General features: G+C 46.9%; 1 protein-coding gene across 7 annotated transcripts; it reads right to left on the minus strand.

The window, feature by feature from the left end:
- Positions 1 to 5,308: 5,308 nt before the first annotated feature.
- Positions 5,309 to 21,207, minus strand: LOC129328477 (major histocompatibility complex class I-related gene protein-like). Of its 7 annotated transcripts, none has more exons than XM_054977573.1 (8): positions 21,096 to 21,207; positions 18,613 to 18,891; positions 16,553 to 16,831; positions 14,721 to 15,005; positions 11,869 to 11,958; positions 9,674 to 9,712; positions 8,633 to 8,665; positions 5,309 to 7,410 (listed from the first exon to the last, which is right to left on the minus strand). In XM_054977573.1, the coding sequence occupies exons 1-8, from the start codon at positions 21,160 to 21,162 to the stop codon at positions 7,400 to 7,402; spliced, it is 1,083 nt and encodes a 360-aa protein (XP_054833548.1). In that variant the 5' UTR covers positions 21,163 to 21,207; the 3' UTR covers positions 5,309 to 7,399. The 7 variants fall into 7 exon arrangements, with proteins under 7 accessions (XP_054833548.1, XP_054833544.1, XP_054833549.1 ...); XM_054977569.1 differs by having other exon boundaries at positions 11,869 to 12,034; XM_054977574.1 differs by lacking the exon at positions 8,633 to 8,665.
- Between the last annotated feature and the right edge of the window lie 27 nt (positions 21,208 to 21,234).

Here is a 21,234-nt window from a genome sequence, read left to right on the forward strand (position 1 = left end):
GATCATCCATTGGAATCAACCAACCTGTGTACTGAGTACAAACGTAGTAGCCTGTGGCTACATTCTTGGGCAGCTCCTCGGACTTGCAATTCAGGCAAAGAATAATCTCTGTGCCAATCAGTATCCCACTGAAATGCTATTGTCCATTTAACTGACACAAGCTAGGGATCTGTCCATACGATCTAATATATCATAGGACAAGAATCCCAACCTAGACTTTTGGAAGTGTATTCAGACCTCAGTCCTTTGAATTCTTGCATTCTCTGTGTCTGTTAGTTTAGTTCATTCCCTGTTTACTCTTTATTTGTATGTGTGTGTGTGTTCATGCAAGCTTTCTCTTTCTTTCAGCAGACAGTGTGTGGGAGTCAGCAACCAAACACATGTATCCATATGTAGAAGAGAATACTGACTATTTTGATGCACTGAAGATGGAGGAGCAAAAATACCTACTTAATGGGAGGAAAAATCCCAATATTTTACAAGGTGACAGTTCCCAAAAAATTCCACCCCTTCAGAAAATATACAAAAGAGGCTGTAAGTATGAGTGCCCTGGAAGTGGAGAAAGGCTTTCTGAAAAATCAGGCTTAAATACGCATTGGAACACTTATAAAACAGGGGAAATGTTTAAAAGCCTGGAGTGTGTAAAAACCTTCAGTCAGAGTGGAAATCTTGTAGCCCACCAAACAATACACACAGGGGGGGGAAGTATCAATGCCTGGAGTGTGGAAAACATTTCCATCAGTGTTTAACCCTTATTTCCCATCAAAATATCCACACAGGGGAGAAGCCATATAAATGCCTGGAGTGTGGAAAAAGCTTCAGTTGGAGTTCAACCCTTTCTTCCCACCAAAGAATTCATACAGGGGAGAAGCCATATAAATGCCTGGAGTGTGGAAAAAGCTTCAGTTGGAGTTCAACCCTTTCTTCCCACCAAAGAATTCATACAGGGGAGAAGCCATATAAATGCCTGGAGTGTGGAAAAAGCTTCAGACAGAGTGTTGTCCCAGGCCTTCTCTTGGCCTGGGTCTTCAGTCCACATTCAAGCTGGACAAGATTGCTGGGATAGGGGGCGGGGTACACAAATATTTCTCAAGCTGTCAGTAGCACTTTATTAATTGACCACCAAGCCACAGATCCTGCCTCAAGCATTTTCAGTACTCTAGGGAAACCTGGGACTTTCCCTCCTCTGCCACATACTGATACTTGCTATGGTGTTAATCTTCTGGACATTTTTAAACAACCGTTCCAGCTAAATTTGAACATAAGAACATAAGCAAAGCCATGTTGGATCAGGCCAGTGGCCCATCCAGTCCAACATTCTGTCACACACAGTGGCTAGAAATCCAGTGCCATCTAAAGGACTGTCAGTGAGGCCAGGACACCAGAAGCCCTCCCACTGCCTTCCTTCCAGCACCAAGACAACAGAGCACCACCTCCCCACAAAGAGAATACCATCTCCTGTGGCTAATAGCCACTGATGGACCTCTGCTCCATATATTTGTCCAGTCCCCTCTTGAAGCTGGCAATGCTTGTAGCTGCCACCACCTCCTGTGGCAACGAATTCCATGTGTTTATTTGAAAAATAGGGAACAAGGAATTATGGGGAACAATCATGGTCATGTGGTATTGTGTGGGTGTTAAGTTTCATCCCTACACAGGTCCACTGCCCAAATCCCCAACGGTTGGAATTCCCACCTGTACCTAATGGGTTGGCAGTGGTACTTGGGAGATACCATCAGGGTAATGTTAGGAGGTACCGTAATGTGCGCCAGAAATGGATGGCAGCATTATAAAGGCTAAGGTAGGACTTCTTTTCATCTGTGCAAATTCCTCAGCCCCTCTATGGAAGTTTGTACATTTACATACATTGCCCTTATGCATGCACCCTTTGTCTCCAATGACTTGGTTGTCAGTGGCTCAGAGAGTCCATAAGAGGGGGGAATGTCAGATACAAAATTTGGGGCCTGTTTGTTTTTGTAATTTCTATCTAAAAAGTGTTCAAGCTTATATGAGTTTTCCAATCTAAAAGCTGTAGAACATAATGAAGAGGTTTGGATAGCATTTTTCCAGTATGCAAGTGGATGGCACAAGCTGGCCACTTGATTCATCTTCCTGTTAAAGGAGCTGAGCAGAAAATTTTGCAATTAATAAAGTGCTGCTGACAGCTTGAGAAATATTTCTGTGTACCCCCCCCCCCCCATTCCCAGCAATCTTGTCCAGCTGTAGACAAGAAAGAATGAACGGGAGAGATGATGAGAGCAATAGTGTGGACTGAAGACCCAGGCCAAGAGAAGTCAAGATTACCCCACATCGGTTGCCAGATCCGGAAGCAGGACCACAGCTTTGAGCCATGGGGGCTGAACTGATGTGTGCCAAGAGGACCGTACAAGGCAAGACCGCATGGTGAAACCCTCTTTGAAAAAGAGGCAGAGAAAAAGAAGAATGGACTATAAAACCTAGAGAATCCTGAGGAGGGGCAGAGAACATCCCTCCAGAACTTTCTTTCCTGATTGATCAGTGCCAAAGAGCCTGGTCAGCCCTTTAGGTGTGTATGTGTTGCTAGGGCATATCTGCTGGGTGGGATAGATGGATGAGAAGCCATCTTTTCAAGTAGCTTCTTGTTCAAGGCTACCACCACAGCCTCAACAGAGAAGATGTTAGGCATTCTTAAAATCCCATACCACATCTTGGAATCCGGCATACGTGAGCCTCCGTGGGCGGAACATTTTTACAGGAAGAATGCTATTCTGAGACCTTCTAGAGCACTCTCAACTCGTTTCCTATTTAGTTTGTTTGTTCTGTTAATAAAATTCTGTTAATTTTAATTCCATTAATTAGTTAGTAAATGTAGTTTGTTAATAAAATTTGGTTTGTTCTGTAAATAAAATTCCTGTTTCTCTTAATCAGTTCAGTGTCCAGATCAGTGCTCTGCCAACAGAAGAAATCCCCAAAGACTGATGGTTTGGGGGGGGGGGGGTAGGGAGGAACAGATATTAAATGGAAAAAAGGAAATTTGTAATGCCAGTAATATTCTAATCAGGGGAGGAAGAATTTTATACCAACTTGAAAATTTAAAAAATGCTTATTGCCAGCAAGGGGATCCCTCATTTCCATTGCACGTTTTCTGCTGTGGCATGGGGCTCCATACTTGGTCAAACCCAGAAGTGGCTCCAGGGAGGCAAGAGGGCTCCATTGCCCCTTCTGGGCTCCGGGGCCACCGGCTGCCTTCCCAGGCTTAATCCAAAGCCACTGTTCTTGCTAGAAAATCTCCTTCCTGCGAACGTTCTCCTTTTCAGTCCCTTGATGCCGGGTTCCTCGCTTAACTAAACTGACCTGCAATGGGTTTTTTATGCTTCCATGGATCATACCATGTTTTGATACGATCTTTCTGACTTCTAAAAGAGGGCTTGGCCACTGTGGATGGGAAAGCAGAGATTTCTCTGCCCCTCTTCATCCGGTGCAGCTCAACATTGCTAAAGATGGCATGTTAATTACTTAGGCTTTAATTCAGAAAGGTTTCATCTATGAGTCTGGCTGGCTACCATACCCTATTATATCTGTTATCATTGAATGTCCCAATTGTTGATTGTATTTTTGCTGTGAATGACCTGGCTCTTAATTACATTGTAAGTGATTTGCCATCTGAGCACAGAGCAGGGGTCACTGAGTGTGTGGGAGGGGGAGGTTGTTGTGAATTTCCTGCATTGTGCAGGGGGTTGGACTAGATGACCCCGGAGGTCCCTTCCAACTCTATGATTCTGTATTCACTTGCAGTATGTAAATCTGCTGTGGATCTCAGTGAGAAAGGCAGACTAAATCAACAACAACATAATAATATAAATGAACAATTATATATTTGTGTGTGTGTGTATTTGTATATGTATATATAAACAATTCATATATATTATATATAAATAAACAACATTAATTTGTTTAGGAAATTGTTTTGTTGCCTCTCCAGCCCCAGTCGAAGCAGCTTGCAATAAAACAAAACTATATCAATACAATAAAATAAATCACATAAGTTCAGCTAATAAAACAGCTGATCCAGTAGAATAAATGAATAACTGGTCAGTAACAAAAATGCCAATTAAAAAGCCGAGCCAATACTCAGGCCATAAAAGCACAAATAGAGTAGTCTAAAGTGATATTAATCGAACAGGCCTCAGGTTAGGAGCTATTTCCTCTCTTTATCTACTTCCCCTGCCATTAGAGGGCTTTAAAAATGTAGCTGCCCAAGAAAAAGGCAGCCACGTAAATACTTTAAACACAGAGATACCTAAAATGGTGTTGCTATAGCTCAGCCAAAGTCTGGTAACAGGCCAGAAGTAGCCTGTCTAGTTCAAGTAAAATATAGTAACTCACACATGAATATTGCTTTAAATTCTGGCTGGGGAGGGTTAGGAGTAACACAGAAACGGGGAAGGAGGGAGCAGTGTGGCAAATAACATATACATGACGTCAGCATCAATACAGGTGACATGCTAAACGGAGCACAAAGTAACGTCCTCGCCCTTTTTAAAGATTATCACCTTGGTGGCAAATATTTCCACTCGCTCCTGATCAGTGGCAATGGCTCAAAAAAGAATTAGAAGAAAAATACAACCAGCTCAACCTTAGCAGAAAGCGATTAGAAATTCAAAACGGCTGAGAGGGAGACTGAAAGCCATAGCTGGGCTGCAACCACGGCTGATGAATGATACCTGGGAGGGCTTGTTGGGGAAGGGACATCCCACCCCCAAAGCCTCCCCTTTCTCTCATGTTGACCCCTCCCTCCCTTTGCTGCTATCTCCCCTCCCCCTGCCATTGCTGTCCCTCTTCCTCCCAGTGTGGCAAACTCTTGCCAAGACCCCTACCCAGCTGATGATGTAAGAGGTGCTTCCCCCCAACCCACTCCCTTCAACAACAGCAGCTCAGGGAGAGGCCATAGCTCAGCAGGAGAGCAGCTGCCCTGCATGCAGAAGGTCTCAGGTTCAATTCTTGGCTTCTCTGGTTAGATCGACCAGGCCATTCTATCTTCACAGCAGACTGATGTAACACACCCTTATACATTGGAAACCAAGCCTCAGAGTACAAACAATAAATGAAGAGCGTTGTGTGAATGCAGTCCTGGGACTACTGCAATATTTGTATTTTATCACTCAATACTAGAGCTCTAGATAAAACACAGAGAGCATTTCATGATTAGTTTTTATATGTGTGGGTGTGTTTTGATTATAAATTTTTACAATTGACCACTGTTTTAAACTTGTTTTTAATCTGCATTTGTGCACATTTATAATAAATACTTTCTAATATATATTTTTAGGTTGTAACTTAACCCCTCTGTTTTGTTCCCCTGCTTGTTTGGGTTGAGTTTGTGGGGACTTTCCCCCCACAGCCCCCCCTTTTTTTCTTCCTTGTTGCTGTATACTGGGGGCTGCATTGGTTGAGTGCTCTTGTTATTGAATTTGAAAATTAGATGGACCAGGCAGCAGGTGATTTATTTATGCCATTTATCACCTGCCTTTCTCCTTGAGACTCAAGGCGGATTACATAGTGTGAGATTATTACAGTCAATATCCAAGGACATTTCAATAAACAATGCCACAGGGTATATAAATGTGAATTTGCAAAGATGTAAGATCAGCAATAATCCAATACAGAGTAGAAGAAAATGCTGGAACAGATGTTAAGCAAATCTAAGACCAACATATTAAACACCACGGGACTACCTAGTAGGATCCTCCTAAAAGCAACAGAGAGTACATAAGGCAACAGAGAGTACATAGGAGTGAAGTCTATGGTCCCTGTCTCTTTTCCGAAGCCTCTCTTTGAGATCATCTTCTTACAATACAGCCCTCCTGTCTGAGTAGAAAGCCCTCTTGAGTAATTCTGTTTTGCATCATTTACAGAAAGCCAGGAGAGTGGGAGCTCTCCTGACCTCAGTCAGGCCGCTCCATAGGGCATGGGCCACCACAGAGAAAGCATGTGTCTGGGCAGCTGTTGATTTAGTCCAACTGCAGGGAGGTATCTATAAAAGGCCCTGTTCAGATGAGCGAATCTGACATGGCGGAGCAGAAGGAGAGGGGCAGTCACACAGAGCTGAGGGGCCAAGGCTGTGAAGAGCTTTGAATGTGACAGACAATACTTTGAACTGAGCCTGGTAACTGACAGCAGTGGAGTGACTGCAGCGTGCGTGTGTTATGTGCCGTCAAGTCGTCTCCGACCTATGGCGACCCTATGAATGAAAGACCTCCAAAACGTTCTCTCTCTAACAGACCTACTCAGATCCTGCAAACTGGAGGACATGGCTTCTTTGATTGAGTCAAGCCATCTTGTTTTAGGTCTTCCTCTTTTACTGCCGCCTTCCACTTTTCCTAGTATTATTGACTTTTCCAGAGAATCTTCTCATGATGTGACCAAAGTACGATAGCCTTACTTTTGTCATTTTAGCTTCTAGGGAGAATTCTGGCTTAATTTGATCTAGAACCCACTTATTTGTCTTTTTGGCTGACCATGGTATCCGCAAAATTTTCCTCCAGCACCACATTTCAAATGAATCAATTTTTTTCCTGTCAGCTTTCTTTACTATCCAACTTTCACATCCATACATGGGAATGGGGAATACCATAGTCTAGATTATCTTGATCTTCATTTCCAAAGAGACATCTTTATCTTTAAGGATCTTCTCTAGCTCCCTCCCAGCTGCTCTTCCGAGTCTCAATCTTCTGATTTCTTCATTGCAGTCTTCCTGTTGGTTGATGACTGACCCAAGGAATAGAAAATCTTGAACAACTTCAATTTCCTCATTGTCAGCTTTAAAATTGAGTAATTCCTCAATAGTCACTACTTTTGTCTTCTCGATGTTCCATTGTAATCCTGCTTTGGCGTTTTCTCTTTTAACCTTCATCAGTCGTTGTTTCAAGTCTTCACTTTTTTCTGCTAGTAGTGACTGCAGAGTGGGAGCAATATTCACGCTGTTGCTCGCTCCCGATAATAAGAGCCTCGAGAGCTGCTGCCAGTGTGAGTAGACAAGAGAAACCATGAGGCAACAGGAATCTGGTTCAGAGTAAGGCAACTTCACACGCTCGATCCTGCCGCTGCCATCTCCTCTCCTCTCTGTTCCTGCCAGAACTGTTCCTGCCCTCCGTCTCTGTCGCTGGCTCCATCATTTGCTATGTAACGAAGTCTAATTTTTTTTTTCTTGAAATCTGGGAGTTCCCCTTCCTTTTTCAGTTTCTCCTGGCTCTGCCAACAAAACCCCTATTTGTATATGGCCTTATTGTGCAGTTTTTTGAGCTGCACTTTGGAACCATTAGATGTACTGATGACACACAAGAGTTAACACAGCAGAAGCTCTTAGCCGGGGGCAATTAATCCATAGCAGCCCTTGGGTAGATCTTTCTTTATTCTGTGTTCACACACCACCTGCAAGGAGAAAAATATGAGATTCTTGAGCCATCAAGGAATTGTCTGAATTGGAGAAGGGGTGGACACCAAAAGCTCATCTTACGCCTTGCTAGGGCTGGGCCAACTCATTCCAGACACAGATGGGACCATACACAAAATGAGCCATGAGCAGATGCCCTGCTGAGAAGCACCTCCAAACGATAACTCAAGCAAGTGAGTCAAGCTTCAAGAAAAGGCTTCAAGAAAAGGCAGGAAATCCATATGGATACTAAGCCCACTCTAAACCAGAGGGGAGATTCCTTCTTGAATAAGGCCGTCAGTCAAACCTTGCACAAAGTCAGTCATGAAGATGAGTTCTGCTCTATGCTAGTTTTCAAATTTGCGGCTACCTTACCCTATCGTATTTGTTTCATTGGATGTCCCAACTGTTGATCATCTTGTATTTTTGCTGTGAAACTCCTAGCTATTGATCATATTATATTCACTTGCAGTATGTAGTCTGTCTTGGATCTCAGTGAGAAAGGCTGACTATAAATAACATAATAACATTTGATTTATATACTTCCCTTCAGGTCAACTTAACATCCACTCAGAGCGGTTTACAAACTGTGTTATTATCCTCACAACAATCACCCTGTGAGGTGGGTGGGGCTGAGAGAGCTGTGACTGACCCAAGGTCACCCAGCTGGCTTCAGTCGGAGGAGTAGGAAATCAAACCTGGCTCTCCAGATTAGAGTCCTGCCGCTCTTAACCACTACACTAACAAAATTCAAGGACCCCCAAAACACTTCAAGGGCCACTGTATCATCAGGAATGTTGGTTTGCTCCAAAACGGACAGATTCTGCAAGGGCCCTGCGCATCCATGACAGTGAGAGAATGGAGGGCGAGAGAGAGATATATTGTGGTTCAAAACATGTTTGTGTTGTCGGAATTATGAAGGAAATGCCCACTCATTCTTGCCTTTTCATTAAACGCAGTTTTGAGCATAGTCTATGTTCAATGCACGAGAGTTCCAGGTAGTTTCTGCCAGGATAATCACTTTGCACTTAAGGAGTCCTCAACTGAACCCACAAAAAACCCACACCTGCTTGTGGTAGTAGCACTAAGCACAGTGGAAGCAGGCATGTGCAACCACGTCCCCGTGCCACTCACTGCAGGCACTCTCCCGCCTAGGAGCTGAACTGTGACATTCTAAGCAGAGTTACTCTGGCCTAAGCCCTTTGATTTCAATGCACTTACCCCTAAAGGAGTTGTCAGGCAACGGGTCATTTGCTGTGAAAGAGGGGTGGGGGGACAAAAAAACAGTTAATATCCCTGATTTAACTGTGGACGGGGAGAGACTCTCCTCTCTCTTGATCTCTTTCAAACACCCTCCCTCCCTCCCTCCCTCCAGCTCTCTCTAGATGTGAAGGTTTTTAAAGAGTTATGTTCCTCAGACCCAACACAGGTACCCACAATCATGCAGCAGCTGTGGGGAAGAGCTGCTAAAAAATAAAGGAGAGCCCAAACAGCCTCAGAATGCCACCACAGCGGGAGAAAAGCTCCTGACCCCCCCCAGCTGTTTCCCATTTCAAAATAGCTGGGGAGAGGGGCCGATTCCAGACGACTAACCTGAAGGCGCTGCATGCCGCCATGTTCCGGATCGCGACGGGGAAAACGCGAAATATCGCGTTTTCTCGCACGAGTTTGGCGCGACATCTGGAATCGGCCAGGCTATTTCCCTGTTTTTACTTCTCCCTGTGCACTAAATACTCCACCTGGACCAGCAAAAACAGAGGCACCCCCCCCCCCCACGCTTGCTATTTCCAAAAACGGTTTGAAGGAGGCGGCGGGAGCTCTCTGTGGAACTGGATCATCCCTATCAAAACTGACCATTTTTGCAATTAAGAGATGCTTTTTATCCCAGAAGATCTTGAAGGACGTGCTCTCACCAACTCTTGTTCTCCCCCAGTTTTATGTTAGGCCTGTGCTGCCTTCCAGTTTGGGGGCTGCCTTTCTCTTTCTGATTTGTTCAAATTCACTGGCTGCTTTTGTTGTGTGTATCTTTCTTTTTAAGACAGAGAAGTTCATCCCTTTCTGCTTCTCATGCCATTTGGCCTTGCGCTGAGGTCTTTGGAGGCTTTTGCTTGGATCTGGCTACGGTTGGAATGAGACGCCCTCCTCTCTTTCCCAGACCCTTTCAGCTGGTCAGAAGAAACTTCCGTGCCTGTCAGCTGCTGCATGCCCCCCCATCTCCACCCCCCAGCCATTGCATTTCAGAGAGGAACAGGCACCACTTACTGGCTGTGGGAACATAGCAATTCTCCGGATGACGTTTTTCTGCAGAGAGAGAGAACCCAAAAGTCAGAGCCGGAAGGGACACCCAGACCCACCCACAGCAGTGAAGAAACAGGATTTGTGGGCTCTAAAGCCCCCCCAGATACTCCTCTAATGATAACAACAACAACAACAACTACAACAATAATAACAACTGCGCTTATATATCACACTTCTAGATGGATTAGTGCCTCATCCAGAGTGGTGAACAAGTTAGTGTTGTTATCTCCACAATACAGCTGGAGAGCTGGGGCTGAGAGGAGAGGCTCACCCAAGGCCACCTACTGGGCTCATGGCAGGAGTGGGATTCGAACCAGTAAAGTGCTGATTTGCAGCTGGACCACTTAACCGCTGTGCTACAGCAGCTCTCTAGTCTCCTTTAAACCAGTTTCCAAAAGCTCCCCCAGGCAACTCTTGGTTCGAGACAACAGAGATGCCTCTCCGTCACCCACAGAGGCGAATGCAGAAATCCCACCCCAAGAATCACAGCAGAGGGAGACAGGACTAGATCCCTGGGCCCAGACAAGTGGCTTGACCCTTGTCATGCAGCTCCAGGGGCTACCATGAGAGATGGGAGGGGAGCAGACAAGCCCAGCACAGGATCCCAGACTCTTTTGATTTTGTAGATTGATTAGCAGAAGGTAATTTAACCCTGTAACTTTGACACGGGGGGGGAGGCTTTTCTGCACATTCAACTTATTCCTGATTTTCTTAGGAGTCAATCCCCAAGCTTTGGAACTGGTTTAGTTATAGTTCTGCATGTCTTCTCTCCCTTAGCATTTTTCCAGTTGTGGAGTCAGCTTATTTTGTTCTGCAGGCACCTTAAATAATCAGGATTTTCAAACAAGGGCAGTACTCAAATCTGGAGAACTGGGTTTGATTCCCCATTCCTCCACTTGAAGCCAGCTGGGTGACCATGAGCTAGTCACAGCTCTCTGGAGCTCTCTCAGCCCCACCCACCTCACAGGGTGTTTTGTTGAGGGGATAATAATAACACACTTTGTTGACCGGTCTGAGTGGGCATTAAGTTGTCCTGAAAGGCGGTATATAAATCAAATGTTGTTGTTGTTGTTGTTGTTGTTGTTATTATCATTCATGATGTCACAGCTCCCCCACTTTTAAATTTTTTGCACATGCTTATATAGCTATATCGCTATAATGGCTTAATTTTTTTTTTAAAGATCAAAATGAATACATGAGGAAGACTTTGCATGGGGCAGCCTAAAATTGGAGCAGCTCTGCTAACCCATGCCTAAGTCCCCTCACCAAGGTCCAAAACTGGGGGGCCCAGAGCAAGGACACAAGGCTTGGAGGCAGAGGCCAGCACAGGTGGGGCAAATTGACCTCTTGGTCAGCAGCAGCAATGTACTTTTCAAGCTACGCTGATTTTTTGGCACCTGAAGTTGCCCCTACTCCTCTGGGCCCCCAGGGCTTTTACATTTTTTTTATATTGTCTTTTTCATATTGCTGTACTGACCTACCATTGTACTAACAGCTGCAGCAGTTTCTCCAAACTCTCAGCTTTCATATATGCAAAAAGTCTCTAGCCGTTTCCCTTGAAGAGATACAAGGAAAAAACATCTCTCTCCGCAAGGGAAAGAGCGACAGAATTTTTAAAGAAATGAAAGCTGAGAGTTTGGAGAAACTGCTGCATCTGTTCGTACAATGGTAGGTCAATAGAACAATATGAAAATAGTGATTTCAAAAAAGATAGATAACGCAGGAGGGGGGAAAGGAAGTTGCAGGGAAGCGTGGTTTTATGATGGCGAACTTCCAATAACTGAAAAGTGAGTTGGAAGGATGAACAAAACTGAAAGGACCATTACACACAAGGAAAAAATTGACTCAAAATCGGCTTCCAGAAAAAGACTGGGGTAAAGTTTTCTCAAAAGAACCAGGAAAAAAACAGGGGGAAACCAAAAAACCCGAAGCAAAAACTAAAGGCAAAAAAGCATGTGGAAAGCAGGAGCTAAACTGAAGCAGTACAAGGCCAGAACTGATGGGGGGGGGGCGGAAACAGTGTGGAAACCCCCCATATTCAGAATGTACAAGGTGGGGTTGTGAGTACCACAAGATATGGGGAGAAACCTCTGCCACTGGCAGGAACTCTCCACTAAGAATCACACAAAACCCAGCCAAGGCATTCCCTATTTACTTACTCGCGTAGAAGCCAAGTGCAACTCCCAGCAGAATGACAACAAGAAACCCCACAAGGAGCCCCACAACGAGCCCCACATTGGATATCAAGGCTGCAGGAGGAAAATGGCATCATTATTCGACCCGGCCACGACCCTCTGGAAGAACTTTTCTCTGACTCCTGAAATCCTTCAATCATAAATGGAAAGGATTTTCAGCACGTAAGGCAGAGTTCTACCACCAACAGATCTCTCCCCGCACAGAGGCTTCAGTTTTCACCAACCTCATTCAGGGCCAAACTAGATGTTGGTGGCATCAATTTTATTTTTATTTTACATTATTTCTACCCTGCCTTTCTCTCCGATGGGGACCCAAAGCAGCTTAAGCCCTTATCCCCTCCTCCACTTTATCCTCACAACAACCCTTTGAGGTGGGTTAGGCTGCGTGTTTGTGACTGGGCCAAAGTCACCCAGAAAACTTCCACGGCAGAGTGGGGGTTTGAATCTGGGTTTCCCAGAGTCTACTCTGGCTCTCTAACCACTAAAACACATTGGTTCTCATGGGTCCAGCTCAAGGATGCCAATGCCATTTTGGAGAGAGAGAGAGAGAGAGAGAGAGAGAGAGAGAGAGAGAGAGAGAGAGAGAGAGAGAGAGAGAGAGAGAATCATCTAGTCCTCCTACACCGTGGGCCTGACCAGGATGAGTTCCTTGCAACATTTTCAATTGGCTGAGTTCATTTCTAAAATGACTGTGACATTTAATTTGCCCCTGTGCCTTTGCACTTTTTTGCATGCTTCATGTAGAGCAATAAACACTGAGTCCCCACCCATGCAGCCCACCGGTTTAAGATCCTCTGCAAGCCCAGCTTGCCTGGAAATGCCCCCCTCCTGAGGTGCCAGGCCAAAACATTTCATCTTAGCCAGGCCTTCAGTTCAGGGGTTTTCCCTCTGCAGTTGTTTTTATAGCTTGCCTCTGTCCTGAGGACTGTTTTAGGAGAATCGTTTGAGGCTGCTAAATGTTCTGTGTGTTTTTAAGGCTGTGGCTGAGTTTTTAATATTTCAGTAGTTTTTAATAGTTTATTAATGTTTAAAAATTATTTTATTTATGACAGTATCATGTTTTACTTTTTCAGTTGCTTTGAGCAGGTCCTGTTGGAGAGGCAGCATAAACATTTTCTAAATGAATAAATAAATTTCATGGGCTAGTTAAGGTTGGTACCCTGGTGAGTCCCTCTTTTCCAGGAATCAGTTTCTCTCTGTTAGAGATCCAGAGGAGTTAGCAGTGTTAGTCTGTAGTAGCAAAATAGGAAAGAGTCCAGTAGCATCTTTAAGACTAAGCAACTTTACTGTAGCATAAGCTTTCGAGAACCACAGTTCTCTTCATCAGATGCATCTGAAGAAGAGAGCTGTGGTTCTTGAAAGATGCATCTGATGAAGAGAGCTGTGGTTCTCGAAAGATGCATCTGAAGAAGAGAGCTGTGGTTCTCGAAAGATGCATCTGAAGAAGAGAGCTGTGGTTCTCGAAAGATGCATCTGATGAAGAGAGCTGTGGTTCTCAAAAGATACATCTGACCAAGCGAACTGCGGTTCTCGAAAGATGCATCTGACAAAGAGAGCTGTGGTTCTCAAAAGCTTATGCTACAGTAAAGTTAGTTAGTCTTAAAGGTGCTACTGGACTCTTTCTTATTTTTCTCTGTTAGAGCTTTCTCTGTAGCTGCCCTTGTTGTGGCTACTGTCTTTTACAGTATGGCTTCTGTTAAAGATAAATGTGTTCCATTTACTCCGTTTCAGCTTGAGTGTTTTTATGACGGTAGGGTAATTTTATTGGATGTTATGGGTTGTATAGTATTGGGGATAATTTGTGACCTTTACCATCTGTTTTGGTTGCACGCGTTTCAATGTCATTAGCCACTTTATGCTGCAAAGAAGCGGAATGAAAATACTTAAATAAAAAAATCCCTGCCTGAAGTCAGTCGGTCTGGGGGGCGGGAGGGGGCTTCCACGTCGAGATTTTACTCCATCTTCCTCTGCCATTGGGACAGCTTCCACAAGCATGGCACGGGGGGGGGGGGCGGCATTCCAGGGTTTTCCCATTTAAGACAAAAGGCAGACTTTCTTTGTTCTGAAGCCTTCCTCGTTCTGACTCAGAGCCAAGCTGTAAGTGATGAGCAAGTGTAACTTGTCACTTGTAGCTTGGCTTTTAAAGAAGGCATGGAGTGGTTGCTGTTGGAGTCTGTACCCAGAAGCTCTGCCTGCAGCTATCCTGCGGAAGGGACAGAACTAAGCTCCGCCTTCAAAATGATGGTGCTGAGCTCCACATCCCCTCCCCCTCAGCCCTTTTCATGGTTTTTTCCCCCTTCCCAGCTTTGCTTCACTGTTTAGCAGAGAAAAGGAAATGAGGGGGTGGCCAGGTGTGGAGAAGCGAAAAAGGGAGGGGAGGGAATGGACAAGCTTAGAAAGCAGCCCCAGTGTGTGGGTGGGGCTGTCCCTGCATGCCCCCACCCCACCCACAGCCGTTTCCACTGGAGGGGCAGATTTTCCCACTCCACCATGGAAGTGGCCCAGCACAATTCTGCGCGTACCCTTATTTACTTCATATATTTCTATCCACTTTTCCTGATGGCTCAAGGCAGCTTGCAAGTGGTCATTGTGTTCCTGCCCCTAGTCTGACTTCCAATATAGGGAGGGGTACAATCACCTGTGTAGTATTGGGGGATGCAGTTGGAAATTGTGACCGTGCTATGCTGTGGGATGCCTCCTGTCTTTTCTCAGAGTCCCTCCTTCCACCTGGAAACAAATTCACCTCCCAGACTCTGCCAGCCCCCCATCCCCAAGGAAGCCAGCCCTCCCCCAGCACCCACCCCAGTGTCTCTCACCTGGCCCCTCCCAGGCCAAGTCCAGAGGCTCTGCCAGACCACTGTGGTCCACGTGGCACCGGAAGCGGCCCCTCTCCGTGGGGTCAATTTCAACGCTGAGCGTGGTGTGGTAGGTCCCGTCTGAGTTGGGGGCGACACCCCTGGTGGATGTGTCCTCCTGCCAGGCTTCCCCGTCCTTCTTCCAGGTGATGTAGATCTCTTTGGGGGAGAAGCCGAGGGCCCGGCAGATGAGGGTCTCCTGGCCATCCGGCCCTCTCCGGCGTGTCATTCTCACCACAGGGGGCTCTGTGGAAACAGCAGCATCAGCCTGTGCGATTGTAACAGCGTGCCTCCAACTCTCATCAGACTTTATGGAGAGGGACTAGTTTCTCCCATTCCCCTCCAGCTACAACCCACTGAGCTCCAACCCCCAAATTTCATCTGTGGGGGTCAGCTGATATTACAGGGGAAAAGTGGAAGGAGCAGTGGGAATCCATGCCCTCTCTTCCACAAGCAGAATGGGCTTCCAGAGGAATGACATGCCGCTGTGCCTCCTGAGGCTAAGAGGAGGGAGCCTGGCTTTGGAGGGACCCCATGTGGTCATCCAGTCCCACCCCACTCCAACACTTAGCAGCATCTCCAGGAGATGAAAACCTTCACCTTCGGTTTTATTGAGCTACTTGCTATAAATAGTTATTCACATATGAGAGAGGGAGGGTTTGGCCAAGGGACAGTTTCGGTTGGCCATTGGCCTCCAACTGCACACACCACCAGCCTTCTACTACTGGGTGGCAGACCATAGAGACAGACTGGCCATTATGTCCATGGACATTTCCTGGGGGGCTAATGCCCCCCACACCCCTGGGCCTAGTATTGTCAGGTGCCTACCACTGGCAGGCAAAATCTGGGCAATTTGCCTCCCTGCCTGCTGTTCACTGGCAACCAGGGGAAGGAGCCAGGCTGCCCACAGATCGCCTTCCACTGGCAAATGGCAGCCCACACATTCCCGCCTCTTTTGGTATGATCTGTGCCCACTCTTCACTGATTACTAGGGAGACCTGGCAACCGGACCTGGGGTGGGGCAACCCAGTGACAGAAGGGCTCTCCTTGGACCTCACAAGGTGAGGGGGAAGTGGCAGCCATTGAGACCTCAGCAGGAGGAAGCAGCGCTCACCCAGAACTGACGTGACTCACACAGAGAGGGGAAAGCAGTGCCTGCCCAGTCCTTAAGAGGCACTCACATGGCAAGGGGGAGACAGTACCTGATGGAGCCTTGCGTGGCTCACCCGGCCTAGTAGGGCAAGCCTACCCATCTCTCAAGTCTCACCTGGCGACGGGGGTGGGGGTCGGCACCCACCCAAATAGGTGAACATGCTGCCTCTTTCTTCCTTTGCTGGGAGGACTCAGGGTGGGCTGGGGGCTGGACAGGCAGATTGCCTCTTCCTCCCTCCCTTCTTGAGGGGAGGGAGCTCAGGCAGGCTGAGAAGTCACTTCTGTCTCCCCGGCTGCCCCTGCAGTCCACCCTCAAACATATTCCAAAATCAGGATAGTACTTCATGTGGAATAAGAGAGAGTGATCATATTATAATGTCCATGAAGCAAAAGGGAGGCGGTGGATCTAATGCACACTCAAATATTTCAAACTCTACCGCACAGTGATTTCTTCATTTATCAGGTAAAGGAAATGAAAGGCACAGCATCTCCGCATGTGCTTCTTTTAAAACACGGGGAGCCTTAAGGCACAAAATCCTCTTCTTCGGCCTCTGCCACAGGCTAGAAGGGTCCCATCCAGAATCTCACCCCCGCCCCCATGGATGCCGGAGAAGGACGTTCTTGCCTTCCGCCCCCCTCACCTGTCCTCAACAGCACCTTCTTCCCATATGTCAGGTGCTTCCGCAGCCAGTCAATGCATTCCTCCTCCAGGTAGGACTTCAGGTACTGGGAGGTGGCCAGGACGGGCTCCAGCTTCCGCTTGGAGATCTCGGCCTGCAGCACGGAGGCTGTCCAAGTGAGGGTCTCCTTGTCAAAGGCCAAGAAATCCTTCCCATCGTAGGCATACTGGTAACGCCCCCCTCTGGGCTGCCCGTCCTGGCTGAGCTCACAGCTGACTATCCCTTGCAGAATATGGAACCCTGAACGAGACAGAGAAGAGGGGTTGGAGATCCGGGGGCCTCTCTCTCCCCATCCCTGCTCCCCCTTCAAGAAGATGGAAAGTCACCCAGAGAAATGGAAAGAAGAGTGGGCTGCAGCTTTTCTTCTCTCCCATGCCATGGCTGAGAAAGAAGTGCTGTTATTTTCACTGTTGAGGGGGCTTTACATGTACCGATGAGTATATGTGCATCCTCTGAAAGGGGCAAAGAGTGCCCTTACGAGCCATTTTGGATCAGGACAATGGCATGGGGTGGGCAGCAAGACTGAAGCCCTTTCTTCTCTATGCTATGGTCCTGAACTGAATCAGAGTTCTTGGCACTTGGGAAACGAGTTCCCTTACACCCGGTATAATTCTCTATGTCAAAATCAGATAAGGGTGAGCCGTACACTCCATGTTAGAAATCACAGCAAATTGAAAACCAACGAGTCTGCAGGTCTTGATGGCATACACTTGAGGGTTCTTAGGGAACTCAAATGTGAAGTGGTTGATTTACTAACTAGTACCTTCAACTTGTCACTAAAATTGGCCTTTGTGCTCGATGACTGGAAAATAGCAAATGTCAACCTCAATTTTCAAAAAAAGGGGTGCAGAAGGGAACCTGGAAGTTACGAGCCAGTTAACCTAACATCCAGATAAATAAGTAGAAACTGTTATTAAAGAGTCCATTAAGGAACAAAGGCTTCCTGAGGGAATATCAGCATGGCTTTTACAAATGGAAGCCCTGCCTCACCAACCTCTTGTTCTTTGAGCAGATTAACAAGCTTGTGGTGAACTGTGACTCGGTAGACATTAGATGCTTGGACCCCCAAAAGGCTGTTGAAGAGGTTCCTCAGCAAAGACTCCTTGGTAAGCTTAGCTGTCATGGGAGAAGATGAGTCCTCTTATGGAATAAAAATTGGTTAAATGCCCGGAAGCAGAGAGTGGACATTTCTTGCAATGGAGGGAAGTAAGCAGTGAGGTATTAGGGCAGGCTCTTTAATGTGTTCATAAATTATCTGGAACTGTGGGTGAGCAGCGGAGTGGCCAAGTTTGCACATGAGAAGAAACTATACGGGATGGTAAAAATCAAGGCTGACGGTGAAGAGCTCCAGGAAGATCTCTGCAAATGGAGTGAGTGGGCAAAACAATGCGGTTAATAACGTTGAATGGAGACAAGTGTAAGGTGATGCACACAGGAACAAAAAAAATCTCACCTTCAAGTATATTCTAATGGAAGTCTGAGCTTGCTGAGACTCAGATCGAAAGAGACCCCGAGGCTGTAGCGGAAAGCTCAGTGAAAACGTCAACCCAGCCTCTAGCACAGGTATTGGAGCGTTATTGATATTAGGACATTGGCCTTGACAGGGCTGAATGTGGGAGATACCTGTGCCCCCTGCTCCTGTCATGCCCTACTGCCCTGAAGAAATGAGTGGTGCATCTCCTTTTCTTGGCGGTTATGTGCTAGATGTGTTTATTTTCTCAAATGTGGGAGTGGGTGGTGCTGCTGGCCCCTCTTCCAATAGAGGCAGTAGCTGCAGGGGAAAGTTTTGGCTTAATTTGTGCTCTGGAAGTCCTTTGCCCTCTGAAGAAAGGGGGTGGGTGGGCAACCCTCATCAAGCCCATCAGACTTGCTCTGGGCAAGGGGGCCCCTCTGTGGCTGCCCCTCTCGGTCCTCTCAAAGGAGTTGCAAACTGGGGCTTCACAGCTGGGGGGGGGGGGTCCGTGTCCCTCCTCTTCTGTGTCTGGGAGGGAGGAAATGGGCCTTTCCAGTCTTCTACTCACCCTCGTGGCTCTGGTTGTAGCGACTCTGCACTGTGGCCAGGTTCACTTCGAACACTGGCTCCGTATTTCTGGCGATCTGGGCTTGCCCCTCCCAGTAGTGGGGGTCCGCCATCTCAATCTCCTCGATCCAGGGGACTTGAGGCAGAGCCCGCCTGGTGTCTGGGTCATACTTCAAGTAGAGCTGGCCGTCCACGTACCCCACAGCCATGAACTGGGGCAGCCCCTGGCTGGGCTCTGAAACCCCCATGTAGAGATTGTGCAGGAAGTGTGAGGAGGAGCCTGGAAGGGAAGAGAAAGGGCAGAGTTAAGGGGAAGCTGGACCCCGAACCTGAACCCTGGCAAAATTCTCAACCCCCTGAGCAGAGTCAGGATGAGTGCGAGTTTCTGTTAAGAAGCAGGCAGGAAAGGGCGGGGAAAGCCACAAAACAGGGTGCCAAAGGAAAGGGGGAGAGCAGGTGGGAAGAATACAGAGGCAAGAAGAGGAGGGGGGAATAGGGGCAGGGGTAGGATCCCAGCCACACAGCTTTTGCAGCCACAGAATACCCTGACAGCAGTTTCCTTGCCACGGCCTCCAAAGTTGCCACTGTCATCCCTTAACCACCAGAGGAAGTTTTCTGGCCTAAAAAAAGTTGGTAACTGACATGTTGTTATTGCAATTATCTTTAAAACACACACAACAGAAAAACCTCTTGTATCGAAAGGTTATGTCAGCTATGGGGAACCTGAAACAAAGAAAATGGCACTGATGATGGCAGGAATTGAACCCGGAACCTTCAGTTTCCTTCTGCCCTCCATACATCTGACGAAGAGAACGTGATTGCCGAAAGCTTATGCTACAATAAAATTGGTTAGTCTTAAAGGTGCTACTGGACTCTTTTTAATTTTGCTACTACAGACTAACACGGCTCACTCCTCTGCCTTTCTGAATAGAAAGTGAATAATTAGGGGATGGCCAGGTGTGGAAAACAGTCTTGTAGTAAAGAAATCAAGGCAGACCAAAATCTCTATATGGGGGAAGAAAAGGAAAGAGCCTTTGAAGGGAGGAAAGCAGGAGAGGGAAGGGGGGGGGGTGTTTGCATATCTGTGCAGTATGTGTGTGGGGGGGAGGGAGTAGATATCTGCATCGGTCCAAGGCAAAATCCCAAAACAAAAGCCATGTGATATCTTTTATTAAGACCTACCAAAATGGCACAAAACAGTGTGCAAGCTTTTGAGTTGCGCAGAACTCTTCATACGGCTGGATTTTAAAAAAGAAAAAAAAGAGGGAGAGAAGAATCATAGAATCCTCCGGGGTCATCTAGTCTAACCCCCTGCACAATGCAGGAAATTCCCAAATACTTCCCCGCACACAGTGACCCTTACTCCATGCCCCAAAGATTGCAAAATTCCATCAGGAACCCTAGCCAAACTGGCCTGGGGGAAATTGCTCCCTGACCCCAAGCTTGTGAAAAGCAAATGTCTCCGATCATGCTCATAAGACACTGCTTTTCTCAGGATTCTCTATCAAATACTGAGCAAGGGTGCAGTTTAAAAAAGATGGAGTTGCCCAATTGCACCTTTAGCATTCTAGGAAAAAGAACCAGAAAATGGAGGTGGGGGGGGGGTGTTAATAGAAGCAGCCCTCTTGTCTAGCGTGCAGAAGGTTCAACCCCCAAGAGCACCACCTGTTGAACAGCCAGGTCATGGGAATGATGATTATCCACCTGAGACTGGAGAGCAGTGACCAAGTTAGTGTTATTATTATCCCCACAATACATGCCGATCTTTGTGCTATGCAATGCTGATGTAATGTTTTAAAAAATCTCTCTACTTGGAGAATTCCCATTTGGAGTACAATTTGGGGGAGTCCAAACGCTTATTCTGGGGCGCAAAGCTTTTTAAAATATCAGTATTTAATTACAAGAGTGTTTATATATGGCTCTTCCAGACAAATTAATGTCCCACCCAGAGCGGTGACCAAGTTAGTGTTATTATTATCCCCACAATACAGCTGGGGAGCTGGGGCTGAGAAGAGCTGCTTCCCCAAGGCCACCCACTGAGCTCACGGCAGGAGTGGGATTCGAACCAGCAGACTGCTTATGTGCAACTCATTTAACCACTATGCTACAACAGTCCAAGTCATGAATAGGAAGCGTGAATAATGAACCGGGAGACACTCTCAGCCTATCACATTATGAGGAAAGGTTTCATGCACATTTCTCAGAAAAAAAACCCAGAAGTTTTACCTACTAATAATAAAGCGACTCTCAAATGTCTTCCTAGAATTGTGAGCCGGGCGCTGCAGAACCCAGAAAAGCGTTTACAATGCATTCGCTTTTTTAAAAGGGGGGGATTTGCAAAGGGCTTTGGATAGAGGCTTTCCACAGCTTCCCTGCCCCCCGAAATGCATTGCAGACGCCTCCCCCAGGCAGGGGCTTGGGTGCAAATTCTGCCCACCCTCCCCGGCGCATGGAAGATTTTAGCCCCCTCCTCCCAGTACCTACCAGAAGAGCCCCCCAGGAGGACAACAACTGCCCCCAGGAAGAAGAGACCCCGCCAAAGCAGCCCCATCGGGAAAGAGGCAGGAGACGCCCGGGAGCGACGAGAGGACCCCGGAGCGAGAGCCAGGGATTGCCGCTGCTG

This window comes from Eublepharis macularius, chromosome 4 (genome assembly GCF_028583425.1).
Source record: "Eublepharis macularius isolate TG4126 chromosome 4, MPM_Emac_v1.0, whole genome shotgun sequence".
NCBI classification, from domain to species: Eukaryota; Metazoa; Chordata; class Lepidosauria; order Squamata; family Eublepharidae; genus Eublepharis; species Eublepharis macularius.